This window comes from Ailuropoda melanoleuca, chromosome 15, assembly GCF_002007445.2.
Source record: "Ailuropoda melanoleuca isolate Jingjing chromosome 15, ASM200744v2, whole genome shotgun sequence".
Lineage (NCBI taxonomy): Eukaryota > Metazoa > Chordata > Mammalia > Carnivora > Ursidae > Ailuropoda > Ailuropoda melanoleuca.
Window position 1 is genome coordinate 69390258 of NC_048232.1, and position 17103 is coordinate 69407360.

The 17103-nt window shown below is 37.8% G+C and overlaps 1 protein-coding gene across 11 annotated transcripts in view; it reads right to left on the minus strand.

Moving 5' to 3' along the window:
* Positions 1-7541, minus strand: part of ANKS1B (ankyrin repeat and sterile alpha motif domain containing 1B) — a 1024648-nt gene extending 1017107 nt beyond the window's left edge. For all 11 annotated transcript variants that reach the window (XM_034644189.1, XM_034644186.1, XM_034644187.1 and 8 more), the window contains exon 1: positions 7002-7541. In XM_034644189.1, the coding sequence (XP_034500080.1) occupies positions 7002-7135 (134 nt within the window). In that variant the 5' untranslated portion in view covers positions 7136-7541. The remainder of the gene's footprint in view (positions 1-7001) is intronic.
* Between the last annotated feature and the right edge of the window lie 9562 nt (positions 7542-17103).

The following is a 17103-nucleotide window of genomic DNA, read 5'->3' on the forward strand; positions in this document are numbered from 1 at the left end:
TTAAATTTTATTTTATTTTATTATGTTAATCACCATATAGTACATCCCCAGATTCCGATGTAAAGTTTGATGCTTCATTAGTTGCGTATAACACCCAGTGCACCATGCAATACGTGCCCTCCTTACTACCCATCACCAGTCTATCCCATTCCCCCACCCCCTCCCCTCTGAAGTCTTCAGTTTGTTTCTCATAGTCCATAGTCTCTCATGTTTCATTCCCCCTTCTGATTACCCCCCTTTTCTTTATCCCTTTCTTCCCCTACCGATCCTCCTAGTTCTTATGTTCCATAGATGAGAGAAATCATATGATAATTGTCTTTCTCTGCTTGACTTATTTCACTTAGCATTATCTCCTCCAGTGCCGTCCATGTTGCAGCAAATGTTGAGAATTCGTTCTTTCTGATAGCTGAGTAATATTCCATTGTATATATGGACCACAGCTTCTTAATCCAGTCATCTGTTGAAGGGCATCTCGGCTCCTTCCATGATTTGGCTATTGTGGACAATGCAGCTATGAACATTGGGGTGCATATGGCCCTTCTCTTTACTACGTCTGTATCTTTGGGGTAAACACCCAGTAGTGCAATGGCTGGGTCATAGGGTAGTTCAATTTTTAACTTTTTAAGGGACCTCCACACTGTTTTCCAGAGTGGCTGTACCAACTTGCATTCCCACCAACAATGTAGGAGGGATCCCCTTTCTCCACATCCTCTCCAACAATTGTTGTTTCTTGCCTTGTCTGAATTCCTAGATCTGTGTTACAGAGGAAAATTCACTGAGTTTTCAACTGGCATTGTGCCTCTGCCTGCCATATGGTGTACCTGACCATGTCATCACATACATGAGAAAGAAATGAAACACATATGAGTCTTCTGTGTAAATTCCTGCTTTTTAAAATATAAAATATTCTATGATGAATAATCAAAACTCATCATATTTTAATTAATTAAAGCTATGCTGCAATATGTTCAAAATGGAACCAAAGACACACTAAAATGCAATAAATGTTAAATAATTTCAGGTTCTGTAGGTTAAAATTAGTTTTTTCTAACCCTTGATTTGAATTATAGTCAGCTCCCATTTCTAGTTAAATACCCAGGATGAATTTTCTATAATAGGCTCCTTGAAAGAATTTCCCAAAATTACATCAAATACATAATTAAATAAATCATTTCAGTATACAACTGAACAAATCAAATTGTGTTTACTGTCACCTGAGAGGTTAAGTTGCTAAAGTCAATAGAGGCAATGCTGAATATTGTAAGCTTCTGCATTAATGTCAGTGAAGATCTGTTCTACCCTTCCATCAACTATAAGAAACCACTGAGATACACTAGGAATTAGTCAATGTAAGAATAGACAGGGTGAGTAGAAGTCACTGGCTGGTTGTCCTAATTACCTGCTACACATCAGTCTCACTGTTTTGAAGAGGGAGCTGAAAACCTAGTTTAGTAGAGAAAGAGGTCAATAACAAAATTCCCTCTCCTCTCTTTTCACTCCCCATCATGCAGCTGGCACTGTTCACTCTGGCAGACACAGCTCCCTGAACATAATGGTGCAATCACCGCTTCAAACATCATTACTATCTAAAATAGATAACCCACTTGCAACTTGACTATTTTTATAGATATAACATTTTCATGCAGTTTAACTGCTGTATTTGTGATTTATTCCATTTAACCAATGCAGTTTCCCTGAAAGTGAGTACCTTATCAGAGTCCCAATAACAATTGCCCATATAGTTGTGAAAATTACACCACTTTCGAGTTACCTCTTATCTCCTTGTACCCATCACCAAAAACTTCATGAACTGAATCCTAAATCTGAAAAATTTGTAAACTCTCTGGTTTATATGTCTTTGGTGACTAGAGACTATTTTCCCCTACTTTTTACAGATCTACTTTTTCACATGGGGGTCTTGAGAACTGGATTCTTTATGTTCAACAAGAGTTGACTAAATAGGCTTTATATGTGATCCTCTGAGTCATTAAGAAACTCAAGTAAATTTAAGACAGAGAATTTTTTACTGCTTTATTAAAATACAAATAATTCTTAATCTAGACTAAGAAAGAAATGATTCAATATACTTTCTAAATAGGAATTATTTTTGTTTAGATTAAAAGGTAGTTGTGTCAAAGGAAGACACCTTAAAAAGTTTTGCAGCTATGTCATGAAAGATGTTAAATAAAATGAAACTTCACATATAACATGGAGGGAGAAAAGGAAGGAGTAATTCAATTTGAGTACTCCTATGAGCTCTAAGGAGCTCAGATTTCTTTAAAGACAAAAGGGGTGGATGAGAGAGAGGTATAACTAAGAACAAACACAAAAAATATTTACCTGGGAAAATGTTAATGTCCCTTTCAATTAAGTTTGAAAAAAAGAAGAGAGGTATAAAAAGTTCACTTCTATAACAGATAATGTAACCTGAAGCTCTGACAGAATAACTAAAAGTGTGGATGGTTTTATACCACAAGAGGATTTCCTGTGACATCTAACAATGCCAAGAATCTGATTCTTCCCAACTTCTGTTTTGCTTCTATCACCCCTAGTGAGAATCATTTTCAAACCAAAAAGTATAAACAAATAATGTTGGGAGATTAATGAAATTTCAAAAAGACAGAGGTCACAACAGACATTTTAAATGAGTCTAAGTATTCAGACCCAGAAGAATTAGGTACAAGGGGGAAGAAGGAATTTGCAACAGTACTAGCCATCATCAATGGTTCACTACTGTAAACAAGCTATAATAAAGTAGCCTGATTTGGGTGGAATTTATAGACTTAATACTAAAGATAGATCAAAGGAATGCTATAAACAGGACACAGCATGAATTCAGAAGGGCAATGGATAAAATACCTCATAATATTCTCACAGGTATATTAGAAGTAGCTGAATAAGAGTTCTATTAAGTGGCTTCAATGCTGGTAGAAATACCATGTATAAAGTTTGCTACTTTTAAATTTATAGTAAGCTAGAGAAAGGTTCTTTAGGGATATATCAGCATGGTTGAATTCCAATTATAGAAAATATGCTTAAGTCTACAGATGATGCAGAGGAGAAAAGTTAATATGCTGGTAGAATCAAGAATCAAAAAGATCTAGATAGATTATAAATATAGGTTAAAACAAAGAATATTAAATGTAATAGGAATAATTTAAGTTCAATCAACACTTTTACAAGTATGACAGGGGAACCACTGCTTAACAAGTCATTGAAAAAAATACCTGGAAGCTTTGAGTATCCGCTCACTGTGAGCCAATGTCATCATATACCTCAGTAAAACTAACCTGTATTAAAGTATGTCTTAAATCAATAATAAAGGGATAATAATTTCATTGTATGATGTTTTAAATAGCTGCTATTTTGATTACATAATACATGTTCATTTTAGAATACTGAAAAATGAAGATAAGCAAAAAGAAAATAAAGATCACCCACAGTTCTACCACTCAAAGATGAATACTACTTTTTTACATTTTGGTGTTTATCATTCCGGACTTCTTAATGCACATTATAAATTTTTACACACACTTATTTTTTCTTAAAAAAAAAATAGGATCATACAACAAATGCTGTTTTGTAACCTGTTGTGTTTTTTTTTTAATTCAACAGTGTATCAAGTCCCAGTATATTTACTCGGTTCAACTGATATTTGATGCATTTTGTTCATTTCTGCTCACCACCTTTACAAGAGTCATTGTAGAATTTGAGAATATGCAAAGAAGTAAAAATAGTGAAAAGCATGAAAATAGAACTTCACCTACTCCATTGCCAACTAGTACCAGCTGCTGGAAATTACAGACAGGAGGATTTCAGAAGATTTCAACTCAATATAAGGATAATTTTTTAATAATTAGAGCTGTCAAAAAAAATGGAATGGATCTAGTCATTTAAGGCTTTTACAAGGCTAGAATAATTAACTGGTAAAGGATGTTACAGGTAATTCCTCTAGGTAAGAAGTTGAATAAAAGGCCCCGTTTTATTTGCACATTTTGTAATTCTAATGGAAATTTTACTAAAGAAATTTATTCCATGTCCAAAATGAAACAAATCTTTAGTAATCAAGACCTTAGGAAATGAGTCAAGTGTTTTAAAGCTGCATGAGAAATAATAACACTAATGATAAACACCAATGTGCTAAATACTTTGCATTCATTTCTTTCTATTTCACTTAATTCTCACAACTGTAAGATAGGTACTATTACTACTCCCATTTTATAGAAGAGGTCAGTGAGGCTTAGAGAGATTTTTATATTTATTGAAGGTCATTCTTACTTTTGCTGAAATGCAGTGTCACCCAAGGATACCTGATTCCCCATCAGGTAGCTACTACTCACTTACTAAGCAATATGTCATCAAAAGCATCTTCAGAAAAGTTCTTATCTAGCAATCCCTCAAAGGGCAGTCATGAGATTTTTTTTTGTAATTAGGAAAAAATTAAGGATTTTTAAGTTAAATTATTCATAGCAAAAAAAGAATTCAGGTTAGACTGAGCCATGTATCTTAAATTTTCGTGTATCAAACAGATTCAGTGAATAAGACTTAAGATGTGGAAAAGCAAATTTAAATCACATAACTTCAAATCTTTGCCATTACTAATTAAGTGACCTTGGGCAAGTCCCTAATCTTCCTAACTCTTCAGCACTTCGGTGAACTGAGGCTCGGCCACTTAAAGCTGATAGAAGAATTGAATGAGATGATATACATAAGCGTTTAGCACAGGATCTGACACGATTATTATACAACACAAGTAATAAAGACAGGGAGGATGTAGCGGCAAATCTTTTCTGCAATTCATTCCAAAGTATTTAAAAATGTTGAGGTGTCATTATGTTTGAAGAGAAAGGGGTCACATTTTCCATCATTCTGTAAATAAATTTCTGATGACAATCATTTGTGAAATAAAGTAACAACTAAATTAAATGTGCCTTCTTAGGAATTTCATTTTATGCAAAGGATCACCCAAAGAATACAATTTCAACCCTCATTTTCTTCAAAGACATTGCTTTAGTTGTTTATTCAGTATGAGACAGATTCAAGTTTAAAAGTTACTGGTTTTGACTTTGACTTTTACAACTTGTTTCAAACTACTCCAATGAACATATGTTTTTTAGTTTTGTTTTCTAGGCACATTTCTGTTATAGAGCTACCACTCTTACTCTGACAAAACCTGAAAAAGGGAGACCTCTTATTCAAGAAATGTTGTGGGTCACAATTTCGAAATTTTATTTTATTTAATTTCTAAAATTTGCCATCTATTCTTTTCTTTTACATGGCACAACTGAGAAAGTATTTAAAAGATGTTTACCTTTAAGTTCTACCACAAAGATAGGCTTTTTAAATACCATTTATCTCAATAAAATTAAGTGAAGTTCTCACTGTTCTCAAAGACTTCCTTAGTGTTTTTCCAAAGGAAATGATTACTTAGAAAACTCTTTCAGAATATAGGTTTCTAGCCATAATCATTCTTACAATTAATTCAATTGACTAGTAAACATATTTATTTTATCTGCAACTTTAAAGCCATAACCAGATAAACTGCTTTTATATAAATTACCTGCGACTAAGGGCAATTATTAGAGCCTATAATCTGAAATACACCCACACTGTCTACTTGCATTTTAAAGTGAAAATTACTTAATTGAGTACACACAAGAGTCATCACTTCTAAGATCAAAAAAAAGTCCCATATTCATTGATCTGAAGTGAACTATCATTCCAATAAAATGTCACTATTAACAAGTCCAGATGATCACATATGGAGCTTTTTAAAATCCCATCAACTATTTGCCAACTAAATTCATTTCACTCTAATACAAATGTTTTCATTTTCCCTCATAGCCAGTACTGTAATTAACCGCACTGCCTGACCACTACAACATATAAAAACTTGAGTAAAGGACACAATGCTATCATCCAGCATTCTGCATCAAACACTTGTCAAGAGTGGCACAAAAGAGTTTTTAAAAGCCAAGAAAATCACATGGATTTTTTAAATTTTTACAAGAACAGTTGGATTGCTTAAGAGATGTTTTAGAGTGAAGATATGAATGATGATTGATGCTTCCAAAAATATCTAGGGCAAGTGAACAGCTATAATTTTATAAACTAACGAGCTCTCCCTTGCATTTTATCTAATGAATATTCTTCAGGGTTCTTCCCTCTTAATTTGTCCATCAATTCAACTTCTATGTTCATAGTTTTTCAAATATGCAAATCAACCCAGCTATCTCTAAGGTACTGCCTGCTGTATAAAGACCTTGACATTTTTTTAAATGTCATCTTAGAGTCTCCAAGCAATATTAGTCTCACCCGCAACATCTTCATATTAAAAGGCCTCTACTATATTCCTTATGCACTATCCCAATCCCGACCTGACATCCGTCATCCTACAACCAAGTTTCATTCTGTTATGTCCAGGTAACTGGAAGTACTGCTGGGGCTGCCTCGCCTGCCTCATCAAGTTTTACACACACCCTGTACTGGTGACATCTCATCAAAAGGTTCGCTCGCTTCATTTTGTGGGAACATAATCCACAGCACAGCAAATGCCTTCTGCAAGAGAAGGTAGCAGCAACCAAAGACTGTTGCTTTTTGCAGGGTAATTGCATGCACGCAATAGCTTCTCTACCAATTTCATTCAAATAGACAAAAAAAGGCTGGGTTCGACACTGAAAATACATAATAAATAATGGTGAAAAGCGAGTGGAATACCTATTTTCTTCCAGTAACACTAGTACATGTACAAGTTCTGCACCACAGCTCAGAGAAAAGTAGCTACTGACGCATTGATAGAAGGCTGTTTTCAAATTACTCAAAGAATCTAAGGCATCAATCTGGGAGCCTCATGCCTCCTCTCCACACACACAGTCTGTTTTCCTGCCTAATTTAAGAATGAATCGCTGGCAGCCACCAGATGCAATAACCATAGGGAGAAGGATGGATCCATCACAATGCAAAACGAGGTATGCAATCCCAGAGCTGGTTCCCGTCCTTACCTTAGCAGATTAGACAGGGGCAAGGGTCCGGATCCACCGCCCAGGATCCCTCCTTTCCTGCCAGACAGGAGTTTCTCCACCAGAGCCACATTTCCAGTGCGGGCAGCTTCCAGCAGCTCCTGGTCCTTCCCCATAGTCTTTCACCGGCTCCCTCACAGAGTCCTTTCCCCACCGGTCCTCCTCCCCGCCCACCCCCACTCCTCAAAATCCAGGGCCCTCCCCACCCCACCCTAAAATAATGCAAGAGCGTCGGCACGAAGAGATTCCTGCAGCCCCAAGCCGGGAACACCACTCTCCTCCTCTTCAGGGCGCAGCTTTTACAATGGGGATCAGACCATATCTAGGAAGAGGGGCTGGCCGAGCGGGGAGCCGCGACGAGCCCCCACAGCCACTCCCCTGAATTTCCGAGGCCTCGTTTCCGCGGGTGGGGCTTGAGGGGGTTCTTTTAAGGAGCGCGAGGAAGATGCTGAGGACTAAGGAGGTCGCGGGAAGAGGAGGCGGAGACAGTCCTCGCCGGAGCCTGAGCGCAACGAACAACCGTGGCGGGGCGCCGGGATGATATTATCTTCGTTTTCGTGGGCGGGGACCCTCCCTCCTCCAGTCTCCTTGGGAGAGGTTTAACCGTGTGAGGACTGGAGTTGTACCCGCCGTGACTCCTCGTCAGCCAGGCCGGCGCGGCAGCCACGCCTCGGGTCAGTCACGAAGCCTGAGGAAAATCCTCCATGACGGGGATGGGGAAGCTGGTGATGCTGGGAAGGGGCCCTTCTGCGGTCGCTTCTGTCCAGGCAACTTGACCTCCGTTTTCGCCCTTCCGCTTACCTCCGCGAGTCGAAGGAAAGCTACCCTTGGTTAGAAAGGTTTGTTTTATCCTAGTTTCTGTGGCACTGGCCACTGTACAGTTTGTGACTGTTCCAGTTTTTCTAGTCTTTAATCAGCCCCACATTTCAGCTGGGCTTTGGAGAGCTGCTGACGTCTAAAAATACCAGGGAAAAGGCTCTAATTGAAAATTCCTCCACAGGCACACTGGGAAAAATATAAATGGACATGGATTAGAGACCCACTTTTAATTTGCATATATATCATCAGCAATTCATTGTGCATGGTTGGCTTGAATTTGTTCCGTTTTTTCTCTCCTTGCCCGTGGTACAGAACACGAGTTTATTTTCTTTTGAAACTTATTGTGATGCCTTGTGCTTTGCCTTGCCCTCGGATACACGACAAATGTTAACTTGTTGAATATCAATTGTGAGAAAAGGGTCATAATAGGCACTTTCCTCACGACAACCCAGTGAACTGGATATTACTAGAGTTCCATTTTGGAAATGAGGAAATAGTGGCTCAAAGGGCTAATTAAATTACTCAAGATGCTGCACACAGTAAGTGGCCAGACAGATATGGACCCCAGAACTGACCCTCTGCAGAGCCCATGCTCTTCCCAATACACTTTACTGCCCCCATGAAAAAATAAAATGGGCTGACAATAATTATCACATACATTGCTGAGCGGTCGCTATGTACCAGGCACTATGCCACATTCTTTCCATATGTTATATCAACCATCATAACAATTCCATGAGACAGGTACCATTTTTATCCTTATAGATGAGCAAACAGATTAGCCCAGTATGTAGCTAGAAAGTAACTGAACCAAGACTCAAATCCAGAGCTGCCTGCTATAGGCACAGATTTTAAGTAAACAACTGGGGGAAACTTACAACACATTCAGAGATAAATAACATATTTTTAAATTTTTTGTGGAATTCAATGTTCTGAGATTTCATTTGAATGGTTCAAAGTAGTAAGTAAAGTATAGGAGGTTTACTGAAGGGAATCGATTTTGAGCTAGTGTGGCTTTTTGTTTGTTTTTGTTTTAGAATCTGTTCTAATGATAAGATGATATTATATGTACTAACAATATGATCCTTCACATACTGAGACTAGCAAACCAGTTAAAGAAACAAAGTAAAGAGCTATTGAATTCATTTTGAAAATGGCTAGGGAACGCTTTCTTCCACTTTCGTAATGTTACCACCCAAGCAAAACACACCTTTCTCAGAATATACCATAAGTAGTCAGTTGGTCAGAGCTAAAAAATCACCCTCAAGTTTTCACAAGCAACATTTAATCATGGCTAATGTAGTGATGGGGAGGCTAGTGAGTTATTATCAGAAATCAACCCCCATTGGGAAAACCATTAGTAATGATTAACTCTAAGAATCAGTTCCACATTTCCATGCATTCTAGTGGTTTATTATATTCAAAGTCAGCATTTCAACGCTGAATGCTCGTTTTTACTTACATCATAGCCTCTTAACAAAGAGGACAGGAGTTTGAATGCATAGAAACTAACATACAAATTAAAAGTGAAAACATTCTTCCAAAAATCTGAAGAGGAAAAAAAATGCATATTTTTTAAACATCCAGATTTCATCAAGATATTTTGCATCTGGGGGCGCCTGGGTGGTGCAGCCGTTAAGCGTCTGCCTTAGGCTCAGGGCGTGATCCCGGAGTTCTGGGATTGAGCCCCATGTCGGGCTCTTCTGCCGGGAGCCTGCTTCTTCCTCTCCCACTCCCCCTGCTTGTGTTCCCTCTCTCACTGACCATCTCTCTCTGTCAAATAAATAAAATCTAAAAAAAAAAAGAAAAGAAAAGATATTTTGCATCTGTGTATAAGTGGAAAAAGCCAGAAAGTCTTGGGAACCATTTAAATAGGCCACATCTCAATTTGCACATATATAAAATTCAAAAGTTGTATCTGATGGTCTTCGTTGGCCTTTACAGTCTTAACATTTTATGTGTATGATGAAATATGGACTTAGTCCATTAAATTATATGCATAATTGAAGTTAGAAATCAAGTAAGGGGATAGATTTGAGATCAATTTCTATTCTGTCTTTAATTACAAAAAAAAAATACTATCCTCCGTTTTTTAAATATAAACTTTTTCCATAAAAATCTATCTTTACTGGGGTGTCTGAGTGGCTAAGTGAGTTAAGCATCTGCCTTTGGCTCAGGTCATAATCTTAGGGTCCTGGGATCAAGCCCCGCATCAGGCTACCTCTGCTGTTTCCCCAGCTTGTGCTCTCTGGCTCTCTCTCTCCTTCTCTCTCTCAGTAAAATAAATAAATAAAATATTTAAAAGTTAAAAAAAAAATCTATCTTTACTATTCTCCATGAACAGTATTGATGATAATAGTAAATGCATATTATGGTCCAGGAATGATACTAGAGTCTTTTTCTCATTTTATATATATGATATATATCATATTTTTATATATGTTGTATGTATGTCATTGTGTATGTTATTGTATGTATGTTTTATATATGTGTACATATACACACGTACCAGTCAGGATTAAATGAGAGACAAAGAATCTAGTATTATTCCTAGTACATGATATCATAATATGCATTATATTTCCTATAGGTACATGATATGTATCCTGTGAGGTAGATAATATAATTCCTACAGAACCTCTGAATCCCTTACTCTAAATTCTAATATACACAGATCTAATTCTATACTTTTTGACAAGCTGAGAATTACTGCTCCAATATACATATTGCAAGTCAGTCCTCTTGAGGGTCGATTAATAAAAGAAGGGACTAGGGGTTAAAACTAGAAAGGGGAGTCAAAGCCAATACAGTGTTTGTATACACACACACATGCACAAAAAAAAAGACTTTGGAAATATAAAATAAATGAAAGAACATAAATCCAAATCAGTCTTAGAACTATCACCAAAGTCTGTTTGCAGTGAGGAAGATGTTGTCCTTATAACATAAACTGAGCTAAGATAAGGTAATACTGTGATTTAAGGGAGTGGGTTTGGAAAATATCTACTTTCTCCATTTCAAGCTCTGCATATCTGGGGCTGTTATGATGGGCTGTGGGACAGAAGTCAACAGTTCCAGCTTACAGAATATTAAGATACTAGACATCTGAACAGAAGCCGAGTTCTTGCTCCATTTAAGTTTGTCTCCTATGCCTAGAACAAACTCTGCCTCTTATCATCTCCCTGAGGAAATCCAAACACCAAACATATCATGATGTTTGCAGTCATTCTAAGTTTATGGTCATGAGTGTTGAAGGCCATGGAATGTGAATCACCCATCTTCTGCTGGGTCAATTAGTATCTAATATCCCACAAAGTGTGGAGATTACTACTAAAACTAGACTGAAAATGAGACTAGGAATTAGCTCTCTGTAAATTGCGCCCTGAGACTTGTCTATCAAGAAAGTTAGATTACAAATATGACTTCATATACCCAGACAAGCTAAAGCCTGTCTCACATTGGAGTCAAAGGACTGGAGAGAATGATGGGTTTCCAGACTGCCTTTGGAAAGCATTCTGAGGTAGGTCCTGATCCAAGTATGCTCACCATCTTGGGGTAGGAAGCAGAGGAAAACCCACTGCCTTTTAGTGAACCATGAGACAGGCATGGCAAGAGAGAAAGAAAGCCACAACTGAACGTATATTGTTTTGAAAGCACGGTAACCCCAGCCATTGGTAAAGGGGTTCCAATGAAAACCAAAAAGTGTTCAATGTAATACAACTCCTTCTTGGAAAGATAAGCAGAAATTTCTTCCCCATTAGGTAAATTTGATGAGGAAGAATAACTGTTCCCCCAAGATCTTCACACCATACAACATTCCATCGCCATCTTGTTTATTCTATCACTAACTCCCTCGTCTCTCAGAGCCACCACACCTACTTGCTACTTCTTTTGAAAATCTTTGTGCCCCAAGGGTGACCCAGCACACAGCCCACTGAGAAATGTAGTCTGGTCTCCACTTCAAACTAGTTATCTCACAGAAAGGAACCCCCTGAAATTCCAATAAATTCTCACCGTCTCTTCATTTTCTTCTGAGGAAAATAGCTAGCATTCTAATAAACCTATTACACAATCTCTCAGAGGGGCAGCTAAGAAGACACAAGAACACAGTACTCACTTTTGGCATCTTACTCATCTTCCCCAAAGGCGAATCCCAATCTGTCTCCTCCTTACACTGCATCTTCTACTTTAGTCTTTCTCTTACAGCAGGGCTTGCAAACTTTTTCTGTAAAGGGCCACATAACATTTTCAGCTTTGTGGACCACATAGTCTATGTCACGCTACTCAACTCTGCTATTATAGCATGAAAGTGGCCATAGGTAACATCCAAATGAATGAGCGTGGCTGTGATCCAATAAAACTTTATGGATGCTGAATTTTGAATTTTGTATAATTTTCATGTGTCACAAAATACTCTTCTTTTGATTTTTTTCAACTATTTAAAAATGTAAAAACTGCGGGTAGGATTTGGCCCACGAGGCATAAGCCTACAGATTTAGGGGTAATTTATTCTAAAGCCCCTTTGAGGGATACTGCTTCTTTGCTTGGCCTGATTATTTAGAGAGGGGAAGGAAGATGAGAGGCTGGAATCAAATTGTCCCTTCTAAGGCAGCCAGATATGCCCAGCCTGGACAGACAGGAACCCTTCCCATCGGCAAATCCTCTCTGATTCTCTCATATCTCAAGAAAGACCCATTCTCAGAATCTCTATTATGGTACTATTACTAAGGTGTTTTTTTGTTTATTTGTTTTTTGGGGTTTTTTTTTTCTTTTTTTGGTATTCCATGGATGTGCCCTAATTTGCCAGGATTACAGCAAATAGCTTAGAGGAGGTCCACTCTCCCCTCAGCTGAAACTCAGCCTATGAGGAGAGAGCTGATGCTGTTATCTCTGACCTCAGACACGGACCCAGACCTCTTAGGAGGGGGAACCAGCTGGTTGGTGTTGATGTGTCTGAAGGAAAGCAATAAATGCTGCATATTAGAAAAACTGCAAACTGGATTCAGCTGCTCCTTCTCTACCAAACTGCCATATGAGTTTGAAGAAGTGTAGCTGGAGGAAGTGCACTCTCCCTCAGGTGCCTGCTATCCAGAGACTCTAATGGAGACCTGGGGGCAGCAGTAATGTGGTTTGCAGAACATCCCAGGAGTACATGAGAATGGGTTTAAAGTTAAGAGACGATAGTGAAATAACTGGCCTAACTGCCCCTTGAAAATTAGGTTAAACTAGTTTCCAACTCTTCCCTCCATCATCTCTAATTTTACAACTAATGTCCTGCCCACAACTTCAGAGAATTCCTGATTTCCTACCCTCCCTCCTCAGGCTCCTGGTCTTCTGTCCACTCCTGAATTTTATGGACCATTTGGATTCTACTTCCCACTCCACTCTAGTGGAGGACTCTACCCATTACTAGGTTCCAATTGTTTTCTCTGAAAAATTTGAAGAATGACACATTGTTTCTCACAGAATTTCATCAGCCACTTGCTAAACCTTTTATTCATCTCTTCAATCAGAGCTGTGTTTGTTATACTCTGTTTAAAGTTTAAAGGCTCCTGAATCCAGAAGTTGATTCCCCTTGCCAACTGAGAATTATAGTCCAGTTATAGCCCAATACATTCCAACTGTTTTCCAAGAGGAAACATCCTCCTTTAATTTGGGTGAATAATATTTCCATTATTTCATTGCATTTATAACATGGAACTTACAAGCACCTGCTTGAAACTTAGGAAGAAGATTTATTGAAAGTATTATGTGAATGTGGAATAGATAGCAAATGGAAATTAATAATACAGTCTCCATATAAACATTTTGTTAGGAAATTAGAATAAGCTAGTCAGGGATTGCCAACCATTATATTAGAGTCATATCAATTTGTGTAATTAGTGCTGTGTTTATAAAAAAAATTAGAAAGCTCTTATAGACATTTTTTTTCTCCAAATGATGCAAGTGGAAAACTATTCCAGAATCGCATTTTTATTAGTCATCAGTTATTGGTAGAACGAAACACATGGAGGATGTATTGTTAAAATGGAAGGTTTACATTAAATAACAAGTTATTTGTATGTACTTTACATTCCTCCACATAATAAAATGAATCATGATTTCATCAGATGATTTTCTTTAAGTCAGTACAATTTTTCTCCTGCTTCTCCAATGTTTAAGGGCAGTCTGCCTTATAATTAAAACCAGAAGAAAAATGGCAAGAGGGCAGGTTAGAAGCAGTGGACTTAATGTTCACTAATTTCTAATAGTTTAAATGTTTACTCCGCTGTTTTCCACAACACTTGTTCAGCTGTGTGGGAGGGTTGGGAGATGTTGAGAGGAAGGAGGGAATGGGTGGTGGTTGGGAGATGTATGATCTGGTTTTACCAGTGGAACTCACATCAAATCATGGTCATTTTGAGTTGTCCTGCTGCTGCTTACACTAAAGAGGGAATCAGAGATATGGAAAACAATGGAAATATAGAGAATTAAGAAATTAAATAATGTCAGGCAATTGTGTTAAAAAATTAAATAATATATTGATTCTCATTAAGAAATACCATTGATAATGGGATTCCCCTTTGTCCACATCCTCACCAACATTTGTTGTTTCCTGTCTTGTTAATTGTAGCCATTCTGACTGGTATAAGGTGGTATCTCATTGTGGTTTTGATTTGTATTTCCCTGATGCTGAGTGATGTGAAGCATTTTTTCATGTGTCTGTTGGCCATTTGGATGTCTTCTTTGGAGAAATGTCTGTTCATGTCTTCTGCCCATTTCTTGACTGGATTATTTGTTCTTTGGGTATTGAGTTTGATAAATTCTTTATAGATCTTGGATCCTAGCCCTTTATCTGATACATCATTTGCAAATATCTTCTCCCATTCTGGTTGCCTTTTAGTTTCGTCAACAGTTTCCTTTGTTGTGCAGAAGCTTTTTATCTTGATGAAGTCCCAGTAGTTCATTTTTGCTTTTGTTTCCTTTGCCTTTGGAGACGTGTCTAGCAAGAAGTTGCTGTGGCCGAGGTCAAATAGGTTGCTGCCTGTGTTCTCCTCTAGGATTTTGATAGATTCCTGTCTCACATTTAGGTCTTTCATCCATTTTGAGTTTACCTTTGTGTATGGTGTAAGGAAATGGTCCAGTTTCATTCTTCCGCATGTGGCTGTGCAATTTTCCCAGCACCATTTATTGAAGGGGAACCCTCTTACACTGTTGGTGGGAATGCAAGCTGGCATAGCCACTCTGGAAAACAGGATGGAAGTTCCTCAAGAAGTTAAATTAGTGTTACCCTATGATCCAGCAATTGCACTACTAGGTATTTACCCCAAAGATACAAGTGTAGTAATCTGAAGGGGCACCTGCACCCCAATGTTTATACCAGCAGTGTCCACAATAGCCAAACTGTGGAAGGAGCCAAGATGTTCATCGACAGATGAATGGATAGAGAAGATGTGGTTCATATATACAATGCAATATTACTCAGCCATCAGAAAGGATGAATACCTACCATTGACATTGATGTGGATGGAACTAGAAAGTATTATGCTAAGTGTAATAAGTCAATCAGAGAAAGACAATTATCATATGGTTTCCCTCATATGTGGAATATAAGAAACAGCACAGAGGATCATAAGGGAAGGGAGGGAAAACTGAATGGGAAGAAATCAGAGAAGGAGATAAACCATGAGAGGCCCTTGACTCTGGAAAATAAACTGAGGATTGCTGAAGGGAAGGTGCTTGGAGGGATGGGGTAAGTGGGTGATGAGCATTAAGAAGGGCACATGATGTGATGAGCACTGGGTGTTATAGGCAACCGATGAATTGCTGAACACGAATCAGAAACTAATGATGTACTATATATTGGTTAATTGAATTTAAATAAAAAATACTACTGATAATGTACTAATAATTTATTGGATTTAAAAAATTAAATATCAAACTTCTTTTCAATTAATTCTGAATAACTAATTCTAACATTAAGGGAAGGGGTTTGTGTGGAGACCATGTTTTGGGATTATTTTAAATAAAAAGAATACTGTATATAACATGTGAGTTGATATTGCTGTCATCACCTCAAATCTTTCCATTGATTTATAAACCTTACCCAGAAAATAATGCCTTCCATTTGGTTAGGAGTAAAATTGGATGCAGAACAAATAATTGAAAAACATCGCAAAAATATTCAAAGGAATTGGCTCATTTGGGTGAATGGGCCAGCATATGGCAAGTGTGTTTCAACACAGACAAGTTTTATACTACTTTTTGTAGGAGAAAACCCCAATTCATTTTTAAACCAAGAGCTTCATAAAATTATCTTTGAACTGTCTAGGACAAAATATTTATAGAAATAATGCAAAAAAAGTTGATCACAGAGATCTAAATATTAGAAAATAAATTTTTATATCCAGAGAACTTTTTTCTTCAGCTAAGACAGCAAAAGAGATGATTTATTGTACACATGTTACATTCAACCACAAATGAAAACAGAATTAGTCCTGAAAGTCACAGTTGCAGGGCAGAGGATCAAAAGGGACTGTTTTGGTATGAGCAAAGTGGGTCTCTTAAAGGTGGTTATTGTGATCAGATGGCAATGGATGTTCTAGATGCAGTGAATCAAGCTCTAGAAAGTAGGCATGCAGTCCAACAATTTGTACCAGCGTCCCTAGCCTCTGGCTTTCCTTATTTCTGCTCCTGTGGCTTCCATGGGTGCACAAGCTAGCGGTTTACTTGGACCTCTGCCTCATCTTTCTTCTTTTAGGCTTCAGCCTGCGCATTCGCTTCTTCCTCCACTTGGCTCTCATGGAGCGGAGGTTTCCAAGAAGATGGCGCTAAGGCCGAGAGCTATATCCAAAGTATTTTAAATATCTTCATAAATTAAAGTACAATTATAGGTATGGTATTTTTGTACTGTCACATTACAAAGCTGGAGCTAACTTTCCTAAAGTTCTTTTCTCTGCCTGGTACCATTTTAGGAGTGGCCACAAAAGACATTTGCATGATATTTGGAAGACAGAGGTAAAATAATGTACTCTGTAGGATGGTGCAGTGTAGCCATGCACTATCGAACCTCACGCCCTTTGTCTTTGATCTGTCTCAATTTGTTGGTATAAGGCAGCCACTAAGATTCTTCCTTCAGTATCTGTTTCAATATCTCTTATTTGCAAATTCCATTAGTGCTGGGCCAGGTTCATGTGTAGTTCCATGGCGAAGGGTGCCAGATCCTTCTGTAGGCCACCCACATCATTGACATTAGAGAAGGTGACAGGTAGATGCAAATTCCTGT